At 51.1% G+C, this 27,572-nt stretch overlaps 1 protein-coding gene and 1 long non-coding RNA gene across 5 annotated transcripts in view; one reads left to right on the top strand and one right to left on the bottom strand.

Annotated features, from left to right (window-relative positions):
* ZNF541 (zinc finger protein 541) overlaps positions 1–24,938 on the bottom strand; it is a 29,622-nt gene extending 4,684 nt beyond the window's left edge. For 2 of the 4 annotated variants that reach the window (XM_074306918.1, XM_074306919.1), the window contains exons 1-9: positions 23,638–24,723; positions 8,592–9,007; positions 7,097–7,340; positions 4,133–6,002; positions 3,281–3,339; positions 2,735–2,894; positions 2,182–2,355; positions 1,252–1,585; positions 770–833 (exon numbers count right to left, since the gene is read on the bottom strand). In XM_074306918.1, the coding sequence (XP_074163019.1) occupies positions 770–833; positions 1,252–1,585; positions 2,182–2,355; positions 2,735–2,894; positions 3,281–3,339; positions 4,133–6,002; positions 7,097–7,340; positions 8,592–8,898 (3,212 nt within the window). In that variant the 5' untranslated portion in view covers positions 8,899–9,007; positions 23,638–24,723. Of the gene's footprint in view, positions 1–769; positions 834–1,251; positions 1,586–2,181; positions 2,356–2,734; positions 2,895–3,280; positions 3,340–4,132; positions 6,003–7,096; positions 7,341–8,591; positions 9,008–23,637; positions 24,724–24,865 lie in introns of those variants that run through there. The other 2 variants (XM_074306917.1, XM_074306916.1) reach the window with 2 other exon arrangements.
* Positions 24,939–25,586: 648 nt separating this feature from the next.
* Positions 25,587–27,314, top strand: LOC141560014 (uncharacterized). Its single transcript, XR_012487616.1, has 3 exons — positions 25,587–25,662; positions 26,465–26,527; positions 27,147–27,314. It is a non-coding gene; the product is annotated as an uncharacterized LOC141560014 (long non-coding RNA).
* The last annotated feature ends 258 nt before the right edge of the window (positions 27,315–27,572 follow it).

The raw sequence follows: 27,572 nt of genomic DNA, 5'->3' as shown, positions 1-27,572 counted from the left end.
TAAGCTCAGCAGGAACCATCTCTTCCTCATCTCCACCCCCTCCAATCTGTCCTCCCACAGGGCCTCAACTGGCTCATCAGCTTCCATGAAGGGTGGGGCTGAGGGGGCTCTGGCCCAACAGTAGCTCCCCCTGTTCTCAAACAGCCTTTTGAAGCTGACCCCACCAGTGTCCCCCAGAAAGCTGCCAGCTGCCCGTAGCCCCATTCCTCCTACCTCTGCTGTCCCCGAGGTAGAGTACAGCCCTTCCTTCATCACCTCCACTTGAAGGAATCCCCCCCTTTCTCTGAGGAGCAGCTCAAATCTACATAAAGACTTCTTAACGCTGGTCTCTCTCCCAAGTGACCTTTTCTTGTCTCACTAGTCCCTATTTACTTATTCTGTGCACCCTTCTCGTCGGCATCTCCAGCAGCCCCCAGCCTAGGACCCGACACCTGAGGCAACATGCTCTAAGTGTTGGTGACTTGATGACTGACCTACAGGGCAGTGCCCTCTCGTCACCGCAGCCCCGGCCAGCCGGAGATCACTTGCTCCTCCTGGCTGTTGGACATTCTCCCTGATGAGGAGTGATGGCCTGGAAGGGCCCTCTTTGGCCCCTGTGCTGGAGCCCACTCTGGCTCCTGTGCTGGGGCCCTCTCTAGCTCCTGGGTCCCTAGGCTTAGGCCCTCTCCAGCCCCTGGGCTCAGGTCCTCTCCCAGAATCCCTCTCGGATAGTCCAGGGTGGGGAGAGGGCTGTCCCCACCCCCACCCCCCATCACCCACTCCCACTCACGGCTCAATGCTGATCTTGGTGTCGTCTTTGACCACAGCGATTCCAAAAGAGCCATCCACTTGGTCTAGAAAACACAGGACCACAGACGTTATACGGGGAAGCCGAGGGTCCCAGCGGTCCTTCTCCCCGGTTCTCGGATGGCGCTTACGAGCCTTCCTAAACTCAGAGACCACAACTGATTTCCTCCTTTACAAAAGAGGGGCTGGCCGGCATCGCCTCGAAGGCCCCTTTCCCAGCTCTAACATTAAGCGTTCTACATCAAGCGCTGATGTTCTAGGCCCTCGGGTTGCTTCTGACACAAACATTCTGAGTTCTAAGGCCACCTCCGGCTTTATTAAGCTCCGGCTCTACAAGCAATCTAGAAGCACCTGCCGAGACGGGCCGAGAGGGGCCAGGGCCTCGCTGCGCCCACCCAGATCCCAGTCTAACGGCCCCAGACACATGGGAGGGCTGGGCGCGTGCAGAAGGTCCTTCTCCCTCACCCAGGACAGCCCCGTAGAGCCTCTCGGGACCAGAATGAGCGGACGTGGAGAAGAGAGTGTTGAAGTATAATCCTGACCCCTCCCGGATCGGGCTGAGCATTGGCGGCGGTGTGTATGGAGAACACTGGAATAAACCCTTCAGGAGATGGTCGACCAGGAACACGGGGGAACGCAGACAGCTCTGATAGCAGCCTCCGGGGCCAGGCTGGATCTCTCCAAAAACCGAAGGTGGAGGAGGGATAAATAATGCCTTGGGCTGGGGGCGTTTTTTTCTTTTTCTGTGCTGACTGGTTTCCTTAGTGTCTCTCTCCTCTCGACCAGCCCTCTCATGTCCCTAGAGGATGAAAACATTGAGAGCCTCAAAGACCACCTGCAGTTAACAGCAACTCATCTCTCCATAGTAACTGAGGTTTGCGTATCCATTTCGCTGATGAGAAAATTGAGGTTTAAGAAAGATGAACCCAACACCCAAGTTCAGAGCCAGTCAGAGTCAGAGCTGGGGTCAGGAATCTTTTTGATTTTTCCACTATTCCAGCCTGTCCTTTGATTATCCCACAACCAAAGGCAAGGAGGAACTCCCAGAAGGATGGATGGGCCGCCATGCTCCAGGAGCCCCTTGGGCACCGCTCACCTCAAGGCTGTGCCGAGAGGAAGGGGCCAGGCACAGGAACCTGGCTCCATTTAAGGGGCAGACAATGACTAGCTGCTTGAATACAGAGAAATTCTCAGACCGGCATCCTCCCCTCACGAGGCTGCCCGCTGTGTGCGAAATATTCCACACTCACTCTTGGGGGCCACGCAGCTACCCAGGAGTTTGTGTTTTCCTTTCCCTCTGATAAAAGCCTGACAGAATCCTCGGTCCTACAATGTTTCTGCGAGCCCGCCCTCCAGACCGGCAGCATGGCAGAAGGCACCACAGCCGTCACCCACCTTGGTCAGGCTCCCTGGAGGTCGGCTCCCAGCTGGCACAGGGACAGACACGGGAGTCACCAAAGGCGCTGCGGCAAGGTCTTCCAAAGGCCTCTTGGCTCCTGGTGGACTCTGTCCGTCCCCCTCTGGCCTCAGGACCAATCTCTGGGGTTTGCAATATTCCGTGTTATATACCTGAACCAAGAAACGAGATGTCATGGATAAGAAAGACATAATGAGCACATTCAGGGCCAAGGCAGAAGCTTTCTCCTCCATTTGATGCTTCACAAGCCACCAAAGGATGACTCCTGTTTTCTAAGGGAGCACAGTCCCAAGACTTAGGCCCAGCCCAAGGATGGGGTTTGCATTACGCAGTTAGGGCCCAAAGTACCCAAACTCCAATTCACCACCATCAGCCCCTCGCCACAAACTGTGTTATCTGCCAAAATGTCAGACCCTTTGAGGTCAATGACCCATCTCCTTCCAGGATCTTTCTTTAACCCGAGCCCTGCAGCCCTCCCCAGTAAGAAGCCTCCCTGGAAGGGAAACAACCGAGATCCGACTTCCTCTTCACCTGCTGCTCCTGTCTCCCTCTTGGTGATGGCCACTGGTCACTGTGAAAACACATGTGACTGCTCAGCCCCTTCTCAGTGTAGAACATCTGGCTGCAGTTCTTACAGACATAAGTGCTTCTGGGCTCCGTCCAGTCCGGAGACACACCATTGAGCTGGTTGCTAAGGGCAGAAATCACCTTCAAAGTCAGGCCACAAGCTTTGGGGATGACCCCAAGGGGGAGTTTAGGATCTAATGCCCTCCACCCCTTTCTTTACTTGTTTTGTCCTCTCTCTGGCTCTCTCTCCCTCCCTCCTTCCCTCTCTCTCTCTTCTCCCCATCCCGTCTCCCTGTCTCTCTCCCCCTTCCCTCCCCCTCCCACTCACTTTGCACAACTTCATAAACACTGAATTTACTGAAACTCAATGTGAAAGCTCCCTGAGGGCAGGGGTGGCTTCAGCACACAGGTCATGTTTCATACATGTCTGCTGAATTGGACGGATTTCCAGGTCCGGTTCTTGGCTCACCAGGCCCTCCCCCTCCCCACGCCAAGACGGCTTCAGCTCACCATCCGGTCACCAGGCTCTCGTCCCTCACTGGGTTGGGCAACCTGTAGATGTTCCCGCCCTGCAAAGCAGAGAACCAAAGCACCTCAGTGAATGGGAGCCATGGCGGCCAGAAAACGCCCCATCCCTCCCGGAGGAGGCAAGCGTGAGGAGGGTCAGCCACTACAGGACACCATTCTGAGAGGGGTTTATAGTTCGCACGAAGGCCCTTTCCTCAGCAATCCTGCGCAGGACAGGGAGCTCTGAACCTGAGGGGCGAGGATTGACTCCAAAGAGGTGATTTTTCTCTCTCCGTCCCACCACTGGGTTTGAACGAAGAAAATCACATCTTTTAAAGGCACCACGATGTGGGGGAAGCAGAGTAGCCCTAAGGTAGCGGGCTGCCTCCCTTCCATCCTACTTTCTATGGGAAGCCTCCCCCAACTGCTTTTAATTCCAGTGCCTTCCCTGTTAATCATTTCTATGATCCCGTACAGAGCTCGCTTTGTATACGGTCCCTCCCCCATTGGATGGACAGAGGCTGTCTTCTGCCTCTCTCTGCAGCCCTGCCACTTGGCATGGGCCCTGGCACATAGACGCCTTTCACCGATAACTACTGAATTGAAGTTTCCCATCTCTGAGCCTTCAACACAATATTCCAAAGCTCCCAGGGATGTCACAAATAAAAAGCTCCATAAGCCTGAAGCTCGGCAGAAAAGGGGATTATGATTATACGGTTAGCAAATGTCTGCAGGAAAAGCCAAAGGGAAAAAGGTGCAGGAAACAGGCAGGGAAGTCCTAGGGAATTCTGGGGAATCACACCCCTCCATGCCCAGGGCTGTGGCTGAGGAGGGGGAAGGCAGAGGAGCAAGCACCTGGATCCTGTTGAAGATGGTCAGCTTGGACTTCATGTCCCGCGTGGGCTCCGCCGAGGCTCCGGCTGAGGAGAAGGAAGCCATGGCCACCTGGCTTGGAGAGGCTGCACAGCACATGTCCATCTTCACTTTGTCCTTGCGGAAACCAGAGAACCGCTGGGCTCTGGTGCTGCCGGAGAAGAGTCGATAGCCCATTTCTCTGGCACAGGTCTGACTCTTGTCCCCTTTGGAGGCCGAGGGCGCGCCGTTCTCCGTCTGAGACAGCTTGGAATGGAACTGGCCTCCAGCTGGCTCTTCCACCCCCGACGGAGACGGCCGAGGATGCGCTGGGGAGAAAACATCCCCCAGACCTACGCTCCCTTTGGCTGACCGCAACTGCTTAGTCATAGAAGCGTCGGGATTCCCGCAAGGGTCCAGGGACGATCCAAGGGAAGGCAAAGCAGGGGCCACTTTGGGCCCTCCCTTGGAGTCCCGCCTCGTGCTCCCAGGTGAAGACTCTCTTGGAAACAGGGCCTGGGTCTTTCTCCTGCGGGCCGGCGACCCCTCCTGCTCCGGGTTTCCCGGGAGAGCATGGAACGAGTCAGCCCCTGGGGCCAGAGGCTGCTGCCACACGCCCTGCAGTGGTTTCAGCAAAGCCTGCTTGGTCTCTGGGAGTGGGAGCTGAGAGGGAGCTGCTGCTACCTGGGTGTGGGAGAAGATCCGCTGGGATTTGGTGATCATTTGGAACACCTGCATCTGCTCATGGCTCACCAGGGACTCCTGGGACTTGAGAAAGAGCTGCCGGAAGAGCGGGGTGCTCTCAGGGGGGAGCCCGCTCGGCTTCTGCACATCCTGGAGGCCCAGCTCCCCAGGGTTCTGCCAAGGGAAGGGCTCGCACTCGTACTTGTTCCTCTGGGCAGGCCACGAGCTGTCCTCCCCACCAGCGAACCTGGCATCACTCAGGGTGTCCCCCGGTGCCTTTAGCAGCGTGGGAGGGAAAGAGAGCACATCCTCCGGACCAGCGCCCGCCGGAGCAGCTAAAGGGTCCAGCAGGGGGGACACAGGCCCGGGCCCGGGCCCCGGCTCGGAGCCGTCCCGGGCAGGTACCGGAGCCGGCTTGTGGACCACATAGACACTGTTCCCTTTGCTCTTGGGGCAGCCAGGCAGGTTCCTGACCCACTGGAAGTTGTGACTAGATGGCTGGGAGCTGGCTGAGACCGCCTGGCCCCGGAAGAGAGGCAGGCAAGGCAGGGTCCCCCCATCGGACCAACTTTCCAGCCCAGCAGACGGGAGTGGGAGAAAAGGCAGTTCTGAATCGGCTGGGTCAGAGGCTCCATTCTCTCCCCCTGGGGCCATGGCTGCCAGGTTCCCCGAGTGGATAACCGTGAACATGTCAGAGGGGGGCGGATCCTTTCTTGGGGGACGAGGCTCCTCGGGAGGCTCAATGCCCAGGGCTCCCGTGGGTGCCAGGGCATTGGCAGGAGTACAGGAGACAGAGCCCGCACTGGATGGACAGGGGCACAGTGAGCCCCTCCCATCCACATCTGGTGCCCCTGCAGTGGCTGGGCCGGGTGAGGGGAGCTTCTGGTGGACAATGCTGCTCACAATGCACCGCAGGAGATCTCGGTTGGGCAGGAGGGAGCTGGGGGAGCGGGCCTCGGAGGGCACCAGGGTTCGGAGGCTGCTGGGCCCGGCCTGGCCGGCGGCCTCGTGGGCATGGGGGGAGTCCCCACAGGCTTCCTCTTCTGGAGGGGCCTCCTTCAGGATACACAGGCCATGCTGCACCTCATAGTGTCGGCGCAGGGAACGATAATCACAGTAGCTCTTGCTGCAGCCCTGCTCAATGCACACAAAAGGTTTGGTTTTCTGATGGGTCAGCATGTGTCCAGTCCTGGAGCCAGAACACAAAAGGGACAAGCGGTGAGATGACTGGGACAAAATTCATGTCGTCCCCCTAGAGAAAGGGCCGGATCTCCCCCATCTTGAACATCTCCATCGCTAGCCACGTCTGAGCCCGCCCTGGGCAATCTAGCTATCTCAGCACATAATTGTAGGTGCCTCTTTCCTGAGGAGTCTTCCAAACGGTTCCCCTGGGAGGACACAATTCCTCCCCAACACATCACGTGTGGACGAGAAGTTGGGCCCTGATGAGCACAATCAATCTGTGGCCATGGGACCCCGGGGAGAGATCGAAGCCCTCCAGTGCCACAAGAGCATCAGGATGAAGCCCCCCTCAGCCACTAGCCCCAGCTCTGACTGCACTAAGGTCTCAGCCCCTTCTTCATTGGACTGGGAAGACAGGGCACTACCCCATCCACCAAGAACAAAAGGAACATTTCTGAGATTCTGAGATCCATGGAAAAGATTCCCTTTGGAAAACTGATTAATCAGGTACAGTAGGAAGAACCCCTTTTTCTGATTCACTGGGGAGGTGCGACAGCAGGACTCGCCAGTCTCTTCCCAGGTCCAACATGGGAGCCGCCCAATGGCTCGGGGCTTCCTCGGTCCTGGCGCTCTCCCTTCAGGCCCCCACAGCTGGCGTTTTTGGTTCCCCGGCCATTCCCGCCTCCCCTCCCAATTTTTCACAGCATCCTGTCTAGCCCTCTCTTCCTCCCTCTTGTCATGGCCATTGGTGCTCTTGCCCCCTCAGCGGGCTCTCTCGCCTAACTCGCCGAGTGACTGTTGGCACCGCCCTCAGTGGGGGGCTCGCCATAAGAATCACTTGCTACGTGCACCGAAATGAGCTGCTGGGCCTCAGGAGCCAGATGAAGCGGGAGAGGCTGCTTTCAAAGGCTTTCTGCTCTTGGACCCTCCAGGCCCACCAGAGGAGCCTGAGCAAGGGCCACCCATGGCCTCACATGGCCTTGAACAGCATCAAACTGTCTCCTGAGGGGGAGCAAAAGGGCAAACCCTAGAAGACGCCGCCCTCCCCCGCCGCCCGGCCTCCCTCCCCAGGGCACAGGGCCTCGCCAGACTCCCACATACAGGTGGTCCTGACGCTTAAAGGCCTTGCTGCAGATTTTGCAGACGTGTTTCCTCTCCTGGCTGTGCGTCAAGTAGTGTTTGCTAAGGGAGCTGGCGCTGCTGAACACCTTTCCACAGAGGCTGCAATCCAGGAACGGGTTCTGGGGGGAGCTGTGCTGCCGTTTTCCTTTCCTGGCACTGCCCGAGCTGGTCCTGCCTCCTTCATCTGCTTCTTTAGAAGCCTTCAGAACGCCCAGCCCCAGATCTGAATGGAGAGAGAGGAGCAAGTTACATTCAGGGGGATCCCAGGGAGGGGAGTTAGAACTCTGCCCTTGGAAGGGGGCTCCCCGTGTTTCTACCGCTCTGGCTCAGGGCGCCTCCGTTTCCCCATCTGCAGAACGAGACGCTCAAAGGCCACGGCCTGTAGGCCTTTCTCTGATCAGGGTGCGGACTCTTGGGCTGCAGCTTTTCCAGCTCCTTGACCCAGTGTGAGGGAGCGGAGGCCAGGCCAGCCTGGGAGGGCAAGCACTGCCGCCTGCTTACACAGCAGAGTGACCAACTGCACCTGTGGATCTGAGGTGCCCGACGACTGCCCGCTGCCCAAAGACACGCTCGCCACCCATCCTCTCTTCCTCCCTCCCTGTCTCCATCTCTCTCCTGTCCCACCCTCCCTCTAATTATGTTGAAGCCTCCATCTTAAGGTGATCACAGCCTTGGCTCAGTTTAGGCACATTTCTGGAGAGTGTTTCTGTCTATGGAAAACCAGCTAGAGAAAGAGAGGCAGAGTCCCCCAAATGCTGTCTCTTCCTCTTGGAGCCTCGTTTCCTTCAATTTTCCTAAGATAAAGACATTTCTCTCTTTTTTTAAAGGCCTCATTAATGACAGTGAAATAAATCAGTAGGCAAATCGTGTTCTTTACAAAGGCCTCAGTTTCCTCATCTATAAAATGGATTCTATTAGATGATTTTCTGAGGATCCTTCTAGTTCTAGATTTGGGATCCTCTAACTATGTCATGATAGGCAATGAATGAGTTCTGTGAACTTTATTCAAGCAAAGCATCTGAACTTCTTAGGAGACAACAGCGGCAATTAGCACTGATAAAATTTTTTCCCCCAAATAGAGGTATTTCAAAGCAACCTCTTCTGAGAAAAATAAATCAAGTACTTTTTTAAAAGTCTGATGCTTTCAGATTTTCAACCCAATTTCCAAAGAAATCATTAAGTGATTTCAATCAAATGATGGATTTATTCTTTGGCGGCAGCTGGCAGGTGAACCAGATTATTATTTAAACTACATAATTTTAAAATGTGCTCAGTTATTCCCTTTCAACTCTCGTGCAAAAGAGAAGGACGTTGGCTTGAATAATAGACTATCTGCATAAAAGGGAGTTTTTAGTCTCTGATGGAATGGGGAGAATTTTTCAGCCCCCAGAGATACCTGGGGATCCCACCCCAACCCCTGCCATGGCATTCCCACAAGACCAGTGAGTTCCCCCTCGATCTCTCTCAGGCTCACCCTGCAAGGAAGGCTGTGAGTCTGAGTCAGCATATTCCTCCAACAGCTTTGCCGAGTCTCCCTCCTTCCCTGAATACAAAGAGAGGGCATCAAGGTTGTCCTCCAGAGCCTCACTGGCCATATCTGGTGTTGGGAGGCCCGGGTCCAGGTCTAAGCTGCTCAGGCCAGCATAGAGCAGGTCTCTTGTGTTGGGGCACAGATCCCGATTGAGGGTGTCACTGCAGTTCAGCCCCTGGCTCTCTGAAAATCCAGGAAGATGCATCTCTGACTGAAGGGCACCATCATCCCCAAGGCTGTACTGGTCCATGGTGCTCCACTGCCACGTCTTAGACAAAAGCCACTCTCTGATTTCCAACAAGCTGCCAAGGCGAGATTTGAAACTGGGCAGAAAATAGCCTTGAGGTCCAATCCAAATCCTAAGGATAAACATGGAGCAGACAAAACTATAAGAAACCCCAAAAGGCATCAACCAGCTTCTTATCATGCACGTTGGAGTCATTTTTTGACCTTGTTCTCCTTGATCCCACAAATCCCATCCATTAGGAAGTCCTGTCATTGCTTCCTCTTCACACTCTTGAAGCTTGATCCTCTTCTCAGCAGCCCTCCCATAGACACTTTACATTCTAGTTAAATTAAATTACTCAGTAACTATTCCCACCCCGACCTGCCCCTGTCTCCTCTGAACAGTTGACTCACGGCCAGCATCTCCACTTATTCAAATCCCTTCTTTCCTTCACTTCAGTCCCTCATTCAAGGAAGAGGAAATGTGAAGGCAATCTTCCTTCCCCAAATGTCTCACAGTATTTTGTCTGGACCTTTCTTATTTATGAAACTGTTAAAATAGTGCCTGGCACATAACAGGTACTTAATAAATGCTTATTCCCTCTATTATCTTCTTGGTTTCCCAGTTATTCATATATATCCTTTCCTCCAGTAGATTATATCAGATGACCCTAGAAAATAAAGTCTGGGTCCTATTTATCTTTGTACCTCTACAGAATCTCTTTTGTGAATGAATGAATGGATGAAGAGGTCCAGCCCATTGCATACAGTCTCACAAAACAGCAGAGATGGAAGAGGCCTTGGAGATACATTGTCTAGTTCAGTCTCCCCTCGTTCTATAGAGAAGGGGCCCCGTCTATGCCCAAGGTCCCAAAAAGAGTTAATGATAGGGCTAGGACTTAAATCCAGGCCTTCAGACTAGATCAGAGTTTCTACTTAAGGTGACATAACTAGATATCTGTCACACTAGCTTCCTTCCTTTCCCAAAATAAGGAAAAACAAGACCATCTCCTCACTTTCAGGGCACAAAGTCCTCTTCTCTCATTTGGCAAATGAATAAATGGCAAATTGTCACAGGGAGCTTTGTGAAGCAAAGCATTTTATATAAATTCACTCATTAAATCACATGCCTATCATATTCAGTTTCCTTATCTTTTAAAAACCACCTGATTGGCCAAATAAGGAGTGAGGAATCTTTTTTCCACCAATGATGACAGGAGAAAAATAAATATCCATAAAGGCTCCAGACACATACCGTGCATTTCACGCAACAAGCATTTATGATGCACCCACTAGCATAAGGCACTTTGGGAAGACTGAAACAAAAATGGCAGACAGTACCTGCCTTCAAAACCTGTCCACTCCCCTAGGGAACACAAGTAAATAGATGGGCAAGTACAAGGTGGTTTGACAAGAGGGGCTCCTCCCCAGAGGAGGTGGCCCCCCAGATGTACCTGGAAGAAATGTTAGGATTCTAAGGACAGAAGAGAAGCTGGCATATTCAGAGTCTTCATTAATAGAGAAAAATGTCCCACTCAACCATTTTCTAAAGTAAGAACAGGAAATACATTCAAAAAGACAATGACAATATAAATATAAATGTAAGACTGTGTTAAATTTGGGAAACTGCGGCAATTCTTTGATGCTCTCCCTCACCTATCTTCTTCATTAATATTCTTTTGATGATATTACATAGCTGAGTCACAGAACACTGACCTCTGAAGATCTCTGACCTTACTGATCAAAAATTCAGGAAGCCCTTATAGCAAAGGAAAGACAATCAGCTCAGGGGACAAGGGATGACTTAAGATGTGACAGAAAACAGTGTTACAGTCCTCCCTTGGCACCCTTGAAACATTAAAATAATAAGAACTAGACTTCTAGCACATGAGTTGGATTTTCTTCTACAGAGGACTCACTCTTGAGAATTATATGGCTGAGAATTTCATAGAATTAGAAGGTTGAGAGGGGAATGGAGGAGAGAAGAAAGTGAAGATGTTCCCTAAAATGGAGAATTTACTGACAAAGAAGATCCTCAAAAAGGAGAGACCAGAGGCTTGAGGTCTACGTCAATCTGAAGAGAACTGTTCCCCTACCCTTCCCCTCCACCCAGGGGGAAGGAACATCAACCGTCCCGTAGTTGAATAGAGTTCTCCTTGGTTGCTCTACTTAGCCTTTCAAAGTACATTTTGGAAGATGAAGGTTTAATTTCCTACGGGAGTCTGGTGGGCTTCAGTGCCCCTCCTATACTGTGCTGCCCGGCCATCAGAGTCCCAGGAGGGCCCCTGGGGGCAACCTAGGCCAACCACCAATGGCTGACCCCAAGTCTCCTCTGCAACAAGTAGGTATCCCCAGCAAGTAGGTATCCAACCTCTCCTTGAAGACTTCTAGGGAGGGTGCAGACCACTTTCAGAATTCGTCTAATTGTTAGGAAACTAATCCTTGTATCAAGTCTAAATCTGCTTCATTTTCATTCACTTTCCTCACTCTACACGACCAAGCAAAACAAATCTAAACTTTCCACCAGTCTTTCCCCCTAACCATTCCTGAATCAGAGCCACCAGAATTGGCTTTATTTCATTTAATTTGGTTAAAAAAAATTGTTATCCCCCTGCTATGTGTAAATCCCTGCCTTAGAGATAAAATTTGCCTTCAGGATGCTCTCAGGGTTGGAAGAGCCCTGAGATGAGGTCACAGACAGCTGAAGTGGAGAAAGGGGAGAGCATCTTGGGGGATGGGGGGATAGAGAAATGAGAAGACCCTCTATGAAGGCAGGCATCCGAGGGCTTAGAACGGAGGGAAAGATTGCAAAAGGGGAAATCACTTCAGAGAGTCCATATAAGTCTGCAGATGGAAGCACGGGTGGGCAACGGGATGCAGAGAAGTTTTCACAATCCTGAGAGAGTAACAGCCAGCTGAGCATAAAGCACAGAATGAACTCAGGCTGGCAATGAATGTTGAAGACAAAAAAAAAGGCTTTGAAAACTCCTTTGGAACAAGGGAGAATCGAGAAAGGGGAACAGGGCCAGAAGTCAGAACCACTCGCCTTTTGGTTCTGTCTTGTGCGACAAAGAGAAGGATCTTGTGGGTATAGGAAAACACTTTGCAAACTTCTGTGCCTTTATCAAATATAAATCCTTCTGATTCCAACAAGTTAAATGGTGAGAGCTCTTAGGCCCTAAGCCTTCCCTTCTACAGGCTAAACTCTAAGACAAGGCAGGACTTGAGGCTCTTCGCTATTCAAGTCATCCTCTCGTGGACATTTCCTAACTTATCCATGTCTTCCCTAAAACATGGCGCTCCATCCAGAAGGCAATACTGCAGATCACAAAGGCTAATCAGGGTAGAGTATGGTGGGACTAGTAATATCCTCATTCTAGACTTCATTCCTCTATTAACAGAGCAAAGTCAGCCTTTTGGACTGTTGCATCACCTTTCTGGCTTAATTTTAAGGTCATATTAATTCCTATTAATCCCATCTTACTCCATTCAGCCCAAAATTTGAGCCTGTCAACACTGTTTTGGACTTTGCCATCTGGCATGGGATATCTGCAGACTTAGTAAAGTAAGCCACTAAGCCTTTATCTAAGGCATCATTTTTAAAATGATAAATGGCAGGAGACTAAGCACAGATCTGGGAGCTCTTCTACAAGAAACAACCTTTCAGGTTCACATCAATCCACTCGGATCATTCAGACAGGGGGTTCCACTTCACTGTTCTACCTTCCAGTGCCCTTGTCCATTTCCTCCATAAGGGTAGCATTAGCGACTGTGCCAAAGGCTCTGCTAACATAAAGTTAAATATAGTTACAACATTCCCCTCATCTCTTAAATCAATCAACATCCTCCATTTTCCAGATTTCTTTTTTACAACAAATACTGGGGAATTCCAAGGACTTAGAGAAGGTTGGAAGTGTCCTTGGTCAAGTTGTTCCTGTACTATGTCTAATAAGGCCTGAATTTTATCGCTACCTAAGGGCCACTGTTCTATCCACACTGGTGTATCAGTTTTCCATTGGATAGGAACAGGTGAAAGTGTTGGCAGGCCTTCAACAGCAGCCCTGCCTAAAAAACCAAAGTTTTCATTTTTAACCCTAATTGTTGTAAAATGTCTCTTCCCCACAGATTGATGGGGATTTTCTTCAACTATAAAAGGAGTAAAAATTCCTGTTTCACCTTCAAATATCCATTTTAAAGGGGTAGCATTAACTTCAGCTGCTATTGATCCTCCTACCCCAAACATGTAGGTGTCTGCCTTAGTCTTTGGCCAGTGACTGGGCCAGTTGGCACCTCTAATGACTGTGCGATCTGCACCTGTGTCCACCTGTCTTTCTAATGGCATGCCATTTATATAGATGGTGAGCATAGGTCGGTCAGCTGTCACAGCTGGGTTTTGCTGCTTGGAGTCAGAACGTGGGCGACTGTCACCAGATTGCTTATTAGGGGTCTGTATCACTCATCTACTAGTCTTGTGACATTATCAAAAAGGAAACCAAAGCTATTGTGCCATAAGCCAGTCTTTGGTATCACTGCTCCCCTTTCTAAATGTTCACCAGCCATTCCTAGAATGCTGTGAGAAATTAAAAGCCAAACTCTTTGGCCCTCGATTTGGAAACTCTTCTGCTTTTTCTTTAAAACTTAGTCCATACAAAATAGAAAATTTTGATTATATCAAATTGAAAAGTTTTTGTACAAACAAAACTACTGTAGACAAGATTAGAAGGGAAGCAATAAACTGGGAAAACATTTTTACAGTCCAAGGTTCTTGATAAAGGCCTCATTTCCAAAATATACGGAGAATTGACTCTATAATCAAGCCATTCTCCAATTGATAAATGGTCAAAGGATATGAACAGACAATTCTCAGATGAAAAAACTGAAACTATTTCTTAGCCATATGAAAAAAAATGCTCTAAGGTCATTATTAATCAGAGAAATGCAATTAAGACAACTCTGAGATACCATTACACACCTGTCAGATTGGCTAGAATGACAGGGACAAGTGATGCAGAATATTGGAGGAGATGTGGGAAAACAGGGACACTGATACATTGTTGGTGGAATTGTGAGTACATCCAGCCATTCTGGAGAGCAATTTGGAACTATGCTCAAAAAGTTATCAAACTGTGCATACCCTTTGATCTAGTAGTGTTGCTACTGACTTTATATCCCAAAGAGATCTTGAAGAAGGGAAAGGGACCTGTATGTGCAAGAATATTTGTGGCAGCCCTCTTTGTAGTGGCCAGAAACTAGAAACTGAGTGGATGCCCATCAATTGGAGAATGGTTGGGTAAATTATGGTATATGAATGTTATGGAACATTATTGCTCTGTAAGAAATGATGAGCAGGGTGATTTCAGAAAGGCAAAGCAAAGTTCACTCATTAAATCACATGCCAATCATATTCAGTTTCCTTATCTTTCTAAAACCCCCTGATGGGCCAGATCAGGAGTAAGGAACCTTTTTTCCATGAAACTGATGCTGAGTGAAATGAGCTGGACCAGGAGAGCATTCTCTACTTCAACAACAATACTGTATGATGATCTATTCTGATGGACACGGCCCTCTTCAACAATGAGATGAACCAAATCAGTTCCAATAGAGCAGTAATGAACTGAACCAGCTACACCCAGAGAAAGAACTCTGGGAGACGACTATGAACCACTACATAGAATTCCCAATACCCCTATTTTTGTCCGCCTGCATTTTTGATTTCCTTCACAGGCTAAATGTACACTATTTCAAGTCCGATTCTTTTTGTACAGCAAAATAATTGTATGGACATGTATACATATGTTGTATTTAACTTATGCTTTAACATATTTAACATGTATTGGTCAACCTGCCATCAGGGGGAGGGGAAAAATTGGAACAAAAGGTTTTGCAATTGTCAATGATGAAAAACTACCCATGCATATATCTTGTAAATAAAAAGCTATAATTAAAAAATAAAAATAAAACTCAGTCCATTGAATCTTCTCCTCTTCTACTTCTCCCCATTTTTTCAAGAACCACAAAGGTGGCTCACTAGTAATATCCTCCAGTACTTTCAATTTCTTAGGCCGCAGACTTCATCAGAGCCTGGTGACCTGAAAGGGTCATGAGCTACGCTTTAATATCTCCCTATTCATTGGCCCAATTATTCACCATTTTTGATTCTATCCTTTAGAACTCACATCTGAATGGAGCACAGAGGTTTGCCAAGTGTTTTTCCCATAACTACTAGGCTGTATTAGGTGGCTTGGAAATCTCTCCAAGATCCTTCTCTATGTCACAGAAGGCAAAACCAAAAGGTAAGTTACTCCTGGCCTTCATCCCCTCCACCCCAGAACCTCAGCCCTGTATTCTTTTTTGACCCTCCCTTGTTCCAAAGGAGTTTTCAAAGCCTTTTTTTTTAGGGGGGGGTCCTCAGCATTCATTGCCAGCCTGAGTTCATTTTGTGCTTTATGCTCAACTGGCTGTTACTCTTGCAGGACCATGAGAACTTCTCTGCATCCTGTTGCCCACCCGTGCTTCCATCTGTAGACCTATATGGACTCCCTGAAGTGATTTCCCCTTTTGCAATCTTTCCCTCCGCTCCAAGCTCTCGGATGCCTGTCTTCATGGAGGGTCTTCTCACCCCACCCCCACTCCCCAAGACGCTCCCCCCTTTCTCAACTTTTTTCTCCTGTGCTTCTAACTTGTTTCATAGCCATCTGTGAGCTCATCTCAGGCCTGCTCACAGCCAACAGTCAAGCTTTGTTTCCTCTTAGTACAGGGTCTTACACAAAACATAATTTTTAAAATATATTAAATGAAATAAACTCAGTTCTGGTGGCTCTAACCCAGGAGTGGCTAGGGGAAGGGAATAAAGATCTATATGGCTTCTGCCATGCCCCAAGCACTGTGCCAGGTACTTTTACAAATTATCTCCTTTGGACCTTACAATAGTCCTTTGAAGTAGTTGCTCTTTTATCCCCATTTTACTTTTGAGGAAACTGAAGCAAACAGAGTAAATGATTTGCCCAGGGTCCCACCACTGAGTGAGGCGGGATCTGAACTCAAGTCTTCATGAGTGCAGGCCCAGTGCCACCTGACATGAACAAAACCAGGAAAACAACACACATGAAGGCAGCAATGTAAACAGAAAGACCCGTGTGACTAAGCTGAACATTGTGTAATTAGTAGGACCAAGTTTGGCCCCAAGGAGAAATAAGGAGGCACCATGCAGGTCTGGACCTGCTCCACACTGATGGGCACCACTGAGGGGTTAGCAATGAGCATCCAGCTCATTCTCCTCTGTCCTCACTAGACTCACTGGGACACCAGTTTCAGTTCCGGACACACCGAAAAACGACTGGAAAGAGTCCAGAGAAAGGCAAACCAGGACAGCATGGAGTCCACATCATGAATGAATAGAACATTTACTAAAGGCTTACGGTGCCCAATGATGCAGATACAAATAGAAAGGAAATGCTTTTTGTTTTCTTTCTCATTGTTTTTTCTCTTTGATCTGATTTTTCTTGTGTAGCATGATAATTGTGGAAATATGTATAAAAGAATTGAACGTGTTTAACACATATTAGATTACTTGCTGCCTAAGGGAGGGATGGGGGAAGGAAGAGAGAAAAATTTGGAACATAAGACTTTGCAAGGAGGAATGTTGATGATTATCTATACATATTTTTTGAAAATAAAAAGCTTTTTTAAAAAAGAGAAAAGTGAACTGGGTCTGTAGCCCAAAAAGAGCATAAAAAAGGGAAAGGGACCTGCATGTGCAAAAATGTTTGTGGCAGCCCTTTTTGTGGTGGCAAAGAACTGTGGCTGCCCATCAGTTGGGGAATGCCTGAATTAGTTATGGTATAAATGTGATGGAATATGATTATTCTATAGGAAATGATCAGTAAGATGATTTCAGAAAGACCTAGAGAGAATTACAGGAACTGATACTAAGAGAAGTGACCAGAACCAGGAGAATACTGCGCACACTAACAACAAAATTATGTTCTCTTTCTAACAATGAGGTGACTCAGGCCAGTTCCAAAAGGCTTGTGAAGGAGCCATCTGTATCCAGAGAGAGGACTATGGGGATTGAATGTGGAGCACAACAGAGTATTTTCACCTTTTTTGTTGTCATTTTTTCTCTCATTTTTTTCCCCCTTTTTGATCTGATTTTTCTTGTGCAGCATGATAAATGTGGGAATATGTTTAGAAGAACATGTTTAACCTATATTGGATTACTTGCTGTCTAAGGGAGAGGGGAGATAAGGAGGCAGGGAGAAAAATATGGAACATAAGATTTTGCAAGGGTGGATGTTGAAAACTATCTTTGCTTGTATTTTGAAAAATAAAAAGCTACTATTATAAATAGAACAAAAAAACCAGAAAAGCAAGTGGCCCAGGCTGCCCTCAGGAAGCTCCTATTCTTATGAGGACATAGCACCCACAGAAGGTTGCAGGGACCACCCAGATGAAGAGGTCCCTTGGAGGACAGAAGGTACTGCCTCTTCCTGAATGTCATCCCCCCCGAGATAATCCAGTCAATTTCTGAAGCTGATCCACTGGGCAGGACCAAGGCATTTGGTCACAAGACTTTTCAAACTTTCTGAATCTTCAGGGCAGCGACCAGGCTGCATCTCCACAGGGGCATCTGCCCAGGATGATGGCACCAAGCACTGGGCTGGAAAGCTGGATATCCCCAAGATTCTTGGGTTCAGTGTCTTAGACTGTCTCCATCAGAGATGGTGGAGATGGTGGTAGAGATGGTGGTGGAGATGGTGGTCAAGGTGCCCAGCACATCCTGCCTCCCGCCTCTCCTTCAAGGTGCTTTACCCTTCAGGGACAGGGGCAGCTGGTGAGGCTAGCTGGCCAAACCCTTCCCAAAAACTGCCTCCCTGGATGACATCTCTGAAGCCTGGGCTAGAAGCAGGACCAGGTTCTTATGCCTATTACAGGAGCAATGGTTAAAAGTACTGGGTATACAGCACCTAGAGAAGACTTGGGCAGAATAGAATAGCTGTAGTCAAGGCATGTGGGAAAGAGATTAAACTTGTTGGCTGACCTCAAAAGGCAAAATCAGCAGATGGAGAAGAGGCTCTATCAGTTAGGACAACTGCCCCCCCCCAAGCAGAATGGGCTGAGCTGGGCCACGCCACCACCGCCTCCTCACCGTTGGCAGGAAATGAGCTTGGGGATCCCTTTCACAGACGGGCCAGCTGCCAGCTCCCCTCATCTCCAGGCCTGTGATGCTGCAGTTTGAATGTTTGGTTTGTTTGAGGGTTACCAAATACAGGGCATGAAGCAGGAAAGGTCTGTTCAGAATATAATAGTAAAAACTGAAGGGCATCAGTCAAAACTGTGGGGCCTACGTCCTTCTCCTTACTGGGGTACCTTCGGCTCCGATTAGAAAAATACAAATGTATACATCTCCACATCCCCAAGTATAATTCCAATACAGCTGAATCGGGATGCAGGAAACAGATCTTCAGAAACTTGTCTGAATTACCTGATGTTTTAAAGTTCTTTTTAATCCCACGGTACTGTCTTTAATTTTTTTTCTAATGCACAAAAAAGAACGAAATCTTATTTCCTTCCATTTTCTCTACTTAATTAGTGGAAGGATAAAAAGAATAGTGACCTCTTCCCTTCACTCCTCAACGGTTTGACAACACTTCTGGAGGTCCCTGGAGAACAAGTCAGGAGAGTAGCTGTAGCTCATGGTTGGGGCCCCAAAATGAACTTACTCCCACCTCTTCCTTATGGTTAAAGAAAATGAGCCCAAACACCAAAACTGTGCCCACTGCCTGAGAAATGCCTAACAAATCACGTCCGTGGATGCAGTGGAGAAGGAGCGTGCCGAAAGAAAGATGAACAACAAAGAGGAGCCTGGAAGCAAGCTGAGCCAAAGTCACAAGAGACTGTATGACTAACGATGACGTCGAGGACTGCCATACCCGCTCCAAAAGTCAAAAAGTGCCTGTGCTGGAATTATAAAGCTCAACAAGACTTGGAGGAGATAGGAGAGGATGTACTCCCCCACTCCATCCCTCAAGAAGGTGGGGGGAATGGGTATTACACACTATGTAAGTTGGTTTTTTTGTTGTTTTTTTTTACTTTTTTTCAACAGACTCGTCCATTGTGCTATTTTTCTCCTCTTTTTAAATCTTCAATAAGTACTATTTGTTATATGGGGTGGATTCTGGAAGGAGGAGAGGAAAGATACTAGGGAAAGCCAAGATGATGTCAAAACAAAAGCTATCAATAAAAATGTACTTAGAAAGGAAAGAGCTATCCCTTCCACATTGTGGGGCTTGGAGTAAGGCACGACACCCCTATGGTCAGCATAAAATTGGTCCTCCCTTCTAACCAAAACAACCCGAACTTTTTCTTTGATGGAGTGTTTACTCAGAGTAAAACTGAGGTTAAGCATTTGGTCATAGGCTCCAGATCGTCTGCCAGCCTGTGCATGTCATCTGGGGCTCCCGCAAAATCCCCCCCTAAATTTCCATTTAAGTTCTTGTGCCGACCTTAAATATATCAAAAACATATCAAATATATCAAAACCAGCATGGGGAAAGTCGCCCCCGCCGAAGGCAGGAGCTCAGGTAAAGAAAGGGACCCAAGGGTTAGTTTTGGCCGCCAGGGGGTGCCAAGGGGGCGAGAGCCCAGGGCCTTGAGTCAGGAAGACTGGTCCTCCTGAGTTAACTGCAGCCTCAGACATCTGGACTAGGTGACCCTGGACAAGTAAAAACTTGACCCTGTCTGCCTCAGTTTCCTCATCTGCAAAATGAGCTGCAGGAGGAAATAACAACTCCAGTTGCTTCTGCCAAGAAAACACCATAAGGGGGTCAAGAAGAATCGGACATCAGCTTCCTGGGCCCCTGGCTGGGAAGCAAGGGGGGGAGGGGGGAGGGGGGAGGGAGGAAGGGCCCCTTCTCTCCTGAGCCCCCGCCTGCCTGCCACAGGCTCTCCCTAACGTCTGTGCAGCGGGCAGGGAAGGACAGAACTCCTGACGGCCTCCCCAGCCCTCCCCACACTTGCTCCTTCTGTGGAGATCACTTCCCTCCAGGGGCCTAGAAGTGACAAAGGGACCATCGTCCCTCTCTCCCAATACTGATCATCGGCCTCCCTGCCCCAACTTCTACTCTACCTGCCAAAGAGAAACCAAAGTGACCCTTCTGGGCTCCTCTTTCCAAACTTATTTCACCAACTGCCTCTCCTTATTCTGGGCCTTCGCCCCCACCTCTCTCCAGATCTTGGAAGGCCCAGCTCAGTCGGCCCGTCTCTACAACTTCTCTATGTAGCTGCGGAACCTCACAGAAGCTGGGCTCTCAGAAGACTTGGTCTTGTCTTTGTCCCTAACATCCGGCACAAGGATCTGCTCACAACTGGTGCCTAATAATGCTAACTGACTGGACACTAACATGGGGAAGGTCCGAGGGCAAGCCCTGAGAGTGGACGCCTCTTCTTTTTAAAATAAAATAAAAACAAAATAGATTTTAAAAAAATCATTGATGGCCTTGATTTTTTGGATCACCTGAATTTCCCTGTTCCATATAACAAAGCTGCTTGATATTTTTAAGAAAAAAAAAAAAGTCGAAGAGGAAACAATCAATACGACCAACAATACATGAAAAAAAACAACAACCTAGTGTTCTACTAATTTTGGGGGGGGCCATCCATCGTCTATGCAAAGGAATGGAGGGAAGTGTTCCTCTCTTCTTTGGGACCCGAGCATGCACTAATCTCCTTTCTCAGTTCCTCTCAATTCCCTTCCTGTGGTTTCACAAGTATGAGACAGAAGGCAGTGCGGTGCAATGGAAAAGCACTAAGCCAGAGGGTTTAGGCTCCATAATATTTAGCGCCCTATCATCAACACTAGCATCTATTTGGAGTTTTCAGGTTTGCTAAGGGCTTTATACCTATTATTCCATCTGATCTCACAATAACCCTAAAAGAGCGACACTTTACAGGCAGGGAAACCGGGGCAGGGATCATAAGAGTCTTGCCCAGGAACACTGGCTAGTCCTGTGTCTGATATACTGAATCTGAACTCCACTGTGTCTGGCTCCAAGTGCCCCCTGCACTCCAACACCTGACGGTCACCTACCACTAGAAACAAATCCTCTCTGTGCCTTTTTCTTTTCTCATCAGTAAAGTGAAGACACTGGCCTAGATGATAAATTCCAAGGCTGTTTCAGGAGACGGTTCACCTTCTGTGGATAAAACTAGCTGACATTTTCCAGTGTTTTATGTTTAGCAAAGTGTTTTCTATCCCATTATCACGAGATCCTCATAACTGGCCTGTGTGCTGCCATTCCCATTTGCTGATGAAGAAACTAAGGATCCTGAAGGTCAAATCTGGGATGGGGGTGAAGCTGCCTCTGACTGGGCCTCGAGCCTCTCTGCAGAGGCATTCCTGCCACTCAGCCTAGCCTTGGGAGAACTCCCCAGCCTGGTCCTAAAGCCCTTTTCTGTAAACGACGCCCTTCCCCAGGATGCCAGGAGGCTGGTGGCTGGCAGTGCCCATTCTGAGGATTCTGCCAGCATCTCAAGCTGCCACCTCTAGCACCACCCTGTGGCGCTCACCACAAACTACCACGTGGCGTCACCTCTTCGTATCCCTTTCATCCAGAGGCTCTAGCCTGACAGACTGGGGGGCTGCAGACCCCCACGATGTGCCACCTTCTCTCCTGCCCCTCTGCAGCACAAAGTCCCACCCAACTTTTAAAAAGAAGGTCCCCTTCCTCATGAACTTTCCCAGATTCCTCCTTCTCCGGAACAACTTCCCCTCTGGCCGGAGGCGATGCAGGCAGGAATGACTGGGAATGTGGCTTTTCTGGGTGCTTGGGTCTCGCTCCCCCTTCCTAGATCCACGGTGCCTGCAGGCAAAGGACCATCTCTGCTCAGATACACCCAGCAGAAACTTAAAAAACTGTGGTTAGGCCATTGTGGTCACCATCCACTCGAGCATTTTCCTCATGACCGGGAGGGTAAAAGCTGCCCCCCGCTCAGCTTGGGCACTCCCCTGTGTGGATTGATGGGATTTTTAAATTAAGTTTCCTGAAGGCTCAAACACCTGCCTTTTAAAAAGTGTCCCTGAAGCTTTTCTGAGGGGCCCTGGTCCCTTTCTCCCTGCGGAATGGCTGCTCCATCAGGAGGTGGAAGGGGTCCGCTCTCAGGGGTGGATGGGGAAGATCGCTTGGTGCAGCGGAGGAACAACTGGTTCAAATGCGGTTTCTGTTCTGAGCCCCTGGGCAACTTTTACCTGCTTTCTGGGGGCTGTGGCCTCCCACCTGCAGGACTCCGCCAAAGCCTCCCGGGGCTCTCCCCCATTCCTTACTCAGCCCTAAAGGACACATATCTGTATGCATACGCGACACAATGTACTCTATGAGCCCGTGTCCATACACACATATTTACTATGTATACACATATATCATACACACATATACATTTACGAGTCTCTCTTTTTTACTTGGGTTTTAAGCTTCGTGCCTCATAAAAGGAGTGGCCTAAAAAGCCTAAAAGGGCACGTGTGACTGGAAAAGCCGGCTGAGAATGAGGATTCCCAAGGGCACGATTCGCTGTGCTTTTTTCAGTAAAATGTGGACAGGAACGGCAGAGGACGGGAAGGCGGAATCTAGCTTCTAGCAAAGTACCCAGGATACTTCCCTCCAGTTACAATTTCCATAAAGGGTGAAGAAAAGGGAAAATTCAAAGGGCAAATTCCACCTTTGATGACTTTTTTTCCACTCTTCATAAGCATTTTTGGTTTGGGTGATTGCACTTTTTTTTTTAATGGGGCAGGATAAAAGGCTGGAGCCACTTGGGAAAAATTAATGGGTTTTCAAGCATGTCTCGAGGGAGGGAGAAGAAACTGCTTCCCAGCCTTCCTCAAAATGAAACACTGACCTACACCAACCTGCGTGTTCCAGAACAACTGTCTGCTAAGTCACTGTACTGGGGGATCCCAGAAGGGGGCACTCATCCTGCTCTCGTCACTCACGCGTGTCTCTCTGTCCGCTTCTTCAACTTTAAAATGCCACCGTTGGACCGGCCCTTGAGGTGAAGGGAAAGCGAACGGCCCAACGTGGAGCCTGAGATGTGGGTTCCAATCCTGCGGCCCTCTTTTAGCGGCTGACCTTTTACAGCTTTTATGCTCGCTTCCAAATCTCTAAATCCAGGGTTATTCTAGGCTGCTGGCCGGCAGGGAGGGCTGGGGGAGAACCCTGGAGTGTTTTGCCAACACGTAGACGAGCCAACTGTTATTTAAGGTGCAAACAGCGGGCTTCCCGTCAGCTTTTCCGGCACCCCAAACAACTGCCCAACAACCTTCTCCTTCCCTCCCCCCTTGGGGCCTCAGCCTGCACTGGCGCTCTCCGGCCTCTTGCACCTGGCTAGGCCAGGGCCTCCCCTCCAGATTTACTGAAAGGAGCATCCTGGGGAGGAAAACTTCCACGAAGTGAGCAGACGGTTGGGGGCAGGGGGTGCGGCCAGTCTGCAGCTCGGTGCAATTCAATGACGGGGCACTGGGATGTGCAGGGAGCACTGAAGGGGGAAGCGGCGGCCCCTCACACCGGGAGCTCCCCGGGGCCGCAGCCGGTGGTTGCAGCTCGGTTTGGCGAGGGGCGAGGCGGCTGCCGGCGGCAGATGGCACCAGAGCCCCCTCCTCAAACAGCTTCAAGCAGGAGTGGGGCGGCGCGTTGGCCCCGCAGGGGGACCCCACTCTGCCCCCCACTCAGTCCCTGGGTGGCCCTCGCGGGCCTTGGTCTGGGACACTCACCGGGAGAGCCAAGCCGAGGCTCTGGGGGTCAGTTCTAGGCACCTTGGGGCTCACGAGGCGGCCAGGCCCACCATCAGGGGCTTTCCTCCAGGTGCCGGGGCCACCTTCACACACAAATCCAATTTCTTTTGCCTGCTCAACAGCTTTTCCCTCTGGTCCTGGAAGCGGGTGGTGGAAGGAAGGGGGGGGGATGGTCAAGTTAGGGGAAGGGGCAGCTGCTGGGAAGTCGACGGGGGCTCTGGAGGCCTTTCCCCGGAAGGGAGACGAGGCAGGGGGCTTTCGCTGAAGGAGAGGCTCGATCCAGGAAGAGTTTTTATTGGGGCTGGAGCTGGAATGTCTGCTTGGGGGAGGGGCGGCCGGCTGGGGAGGGCTATTTGGAGGGGGGGAGTGGGGGCGCCTCGGGTGGAAGGGCAGGGAGTTCCTGGAGGGGAAGTTTGTGCTGGAAATGACGGGTCTGAGCTAGAGGAGGAGGAAGGTCCTGGGAGGAAGAGGGCTATTGCAAGGAGCGGAGAGCGGGGCGGGAGGGGCTTTGCTGGGGCAGGCCGGCGGCCAGGACTGTGGCCCGAGAGCAGATCTGAGGGGGGCCGAGGGGGGAGGAGGGACGGAGAATTCCTGCTGGGAGAGTGTGCTGGGGGGGTCTGAGTTAAATTGGGGGCGCCCGGGGGGGCGTTTGCTGGGAGGGAATGCTAAGGAGAGATGCTAAGGGGGGGTCTGAGTCCGGGCAAATGCTGGGGTGGGATGCTCTCCGCCGGGAGGGGCGGCGCATTGAATGCGGGAGGGCTATGTTAAATGGCGGGCAAAGAGAAAGCGGCATTTGCTGGGAGGGGGTGTTCAGTGGAGAGAGCGGAAGAGGGGCATTGGTGGGGACGGGATGCTCTGAGGGGGGAGGGAATGCTCGGCGGGGGGCCGGAGGGGTGCTCCGGGGGTGGGGGAGGGGATGCTCGTTTAGGGGGCTGGTGGGGGAGGGGATGCTCGGCGGGGGGCCGGCGGGAAGGAAGGGTTTTTTGCTGGGAAGGGGTGCTCAGAAGGGGCGGGGTGGGGGGGCGATTGCAAGGCCTGGGGGTGCAGGGACGGGGATAAGGCCGCCTGAGGGAGGGGGGCCGGCCTGAGGAGGTTGGGGGGGAGGGGGCGGGTCTGAGGAGGTCTGGGGGGGGAGAAGTCGGGGGAGAGGGAAGGGGGGAGGGGGGCGGGGGCGGGGGCAGGAGCAGCAGCAGCAACCGGGTTTTACCCGCCCCCGGGGGCTCGCGCGCCCGCCTCGCGCTTCGTGCCTGGCGCTCGCCCGCCTGCCTGCCTCTCTCTCCCTCCAGGCTGCGCGCGCACACCACCCCCCTCGCTCCCTCCCTCCCCGGCCCGGCCCGCCCGGGCCCAGCGCGCGCTGCGTGCATGCGTGCGTGCTGCGCGGCGCGCGCCGGCGTACGTCGCCTGCAGGCGCCGGCCTCTGCCCCTTAGCCCGTGCGCGCGCCGACGCCTTGCCCTCTTCACATTCGGTTCCCACCCGGATTCCCGCGCGAAGCAATGGGGGGGCGGGGCTGCGTGAGTGGGCGGGGCCTGGGAAGGGAAAAGGAGTTTGAACTTCGCCTGGGGCGGGATGATCACGTGACGGAAGCCCGCTGCCGCCCTCTCGCGTGCCGGAGGGGCGAGGCTGAGAGTCATGCATATCACATGACTTTCCCTGTCGCTGGCGGACGGGAGGGGAAGCGATGGGTTTGGTCACGTGACTGACTCCGGTGCCTTTCCGTGTAAGGCGGAGCTGCGGAGCGTGGGGGGAGGGGAAGAAAGGTGGAACGGGGCGGGGGAGAAAGAGAAAGAGGGGAGGGATGATCACGTGACGAGGCAGGGACGCCCTGCCTAGACGGGGGAAAGGGAAGGCTCGGTGGTCACGTGGCAGGTTCATGCCGCCCCCCGCGATGGTGGGGGCGGGGCAACGGGCGGGCGGGGAAACCGTTGGGCGCCATTTTGTGTGGGTTCCGGGGACGAGGGGCGCGGCCTGGAGGAGAAGCTCCCTGAGGGACTGGGCTGTACCAGGTGGGAAGCGGAAAGACTTCGAAATCTTTCATTGGAAGACTTCCCGTTCCTGCTGTTTCCCGCCAGCAAGTCCTTAGCCCATCCCTGCCTCAGTTTCCCAATGTGTAAAGTGAGGGCATTGGGCCAAGACGCCTCCACGGACCGTTATGTGTCTGGAGCTGTCCCGGCCCGGTACCGCCGCGCCCTCCGTGACTTTGCTGCCTCAGTTTCCCCATCTGTCCAATGGGAAGGGGTGGGCCGGCTGCCCCTCTACCTACAGTCTAGTCGGGGAGGGGGACCCCAGCGCCAGTGCCTGAGAGCCGACCATCCAATCCGGGGATCCCCCCCGGGGCCCCCAGATTCCCACCAGGTTGCGGCAAGATAACCTCAAATCCTCGCGCAAGTCCGACTTGATCGCGGGGGTGGGGAGGGGGGACGGTAATAGAAGTGGCAATTCGGGACTTTTCTGAAATGCCATCTGGCCCGTGGCTCAGAAGGCGCCCAGCTCCAGGAGGAAAGGGGAGGGGCGGCGCTGATGGTGCTTTGTAGCCTGATACCCCACCCCCAAATCTCCCCAAATCACTCTGAGGGGTAAAGCAACTTTGGGAGACCAAGGGTGCTTCCTCCCTCTTAGCGGAGAAGTGGGGGACTACCGGTGCTGAGTGAGGCATGCTTTGTCGGGTGTGACATAAAGGGAGACTCGGGGAGGAGGAGCGTAGACAGAAAGGGCATGGGGAAGTCGAGGCCTGCAAAACCCTCAATGTACCGCATAATCCTGCTTTTGTTGAAATCTTGTTTCTGTATCTGCTTGGTCACCCAATAGAGCCCTTCCCAGTCCTGCCCAAGCAGCACCACCTTTAAAGGAAAGCGGTTCAGCACAAACCTGGTAACGCCCCCAAACCGTCCTCAAAGGCCACCGGGAATGAGGAGTTCAGTTTAACATTGCAAGGTGGAAAGAGTGGAGCTAACCTCTCAGCCCTTTTTAATCTTGCCTCGTCCTGTTTACTTGTGTCTGGGTTTATCTCTTGTTCCAAATTGCAAACTAGAGGGGCGGGGCAGGAGCCGGCAGTAGGGTAAGGCACTCGCTCCTTAATTTTTTCCTTTTTTTTTTTCCCTGAAGCAATTGGGGTAAAGTGACTTGGCCAGGGTCGCCAGGTCAGGCAGGGTTAAGTATCTGAGACTAGATTTGAACTGGTGTCCTCTTGGCTTACAGCTGATGCTCTATCCACTGCGCCCTCTAGCTGCCCCTCGGATGTTTCTTGAATTAGGGTGGGTGACAGAAATAACCAAGTGAGAAATGGGAGCTACAGCCCGCCCCAGATAGAAGTTTGTGGAGAGCTGGCAAGATGTTCCGGGAAAAGCCCGGCCATCCAGAGAAGAGGGTCCTCGCCCACTGGTTAGCCAAGCACATAGAAATAGAACAGCATTTGCCAGGCTTAACTAACAGTGTGACGATGAGAAGAAAATGGAGACACACATAGAGAGCTAACTTCCGTGTCCCGCAGGACTGCACGCCGAAGGCCAACCCGGACCATGTCACTGATGGCCGTGAAGGACAGGTCTCTCCCCTTACTTCCCAACAGTCACACCTCCTGCCAAGGTCCTGTGCTGCTAAATTAGGGACTTAAAAAGTGAATCGGGTCCCTGCCCTAATAAAGTGTACAATCTCCCTGGATAGGGAAATAAGACTTTCATTTGTTTAACATTCAACAAACATTTACAGAAAGTAAATGTAAGAGTGCTGGGCTTAGGTTGGGGATATGACGAATATATATTACAAAGACCCTACTCAGCCGAATCAGGGAGACAAATACATTAAACACTTGACATATTAAGCACTTTCTATGAGCCAGTGCTCAAAAGTTATAAAAATAAGCAGGAAACGGTCCCTTGGACTCAGAAGTCTTGGAGGAGACATTTACAAAGAACCG

Source organism: Sminthopsis crassicaudata, chromosome 3 (assembly GCF_048593235.1).
Source record: "Sminthopsis crassicaudata isolate SCR6 chromosome 3, ASM4859323v1, whole genome shotgun sequence".
Classification (NCBI taxonomy): domain Eukaryota; kingdom Metazoa; phylum Chordata; class Mammalia; order Dasyuromorphia; family Dasyuridae; genus Sminthopsis; species Sminthopsis crassicaudata.
This window is presented reverse-complemented; position numbering and strand designations above follow the sequence as displayed.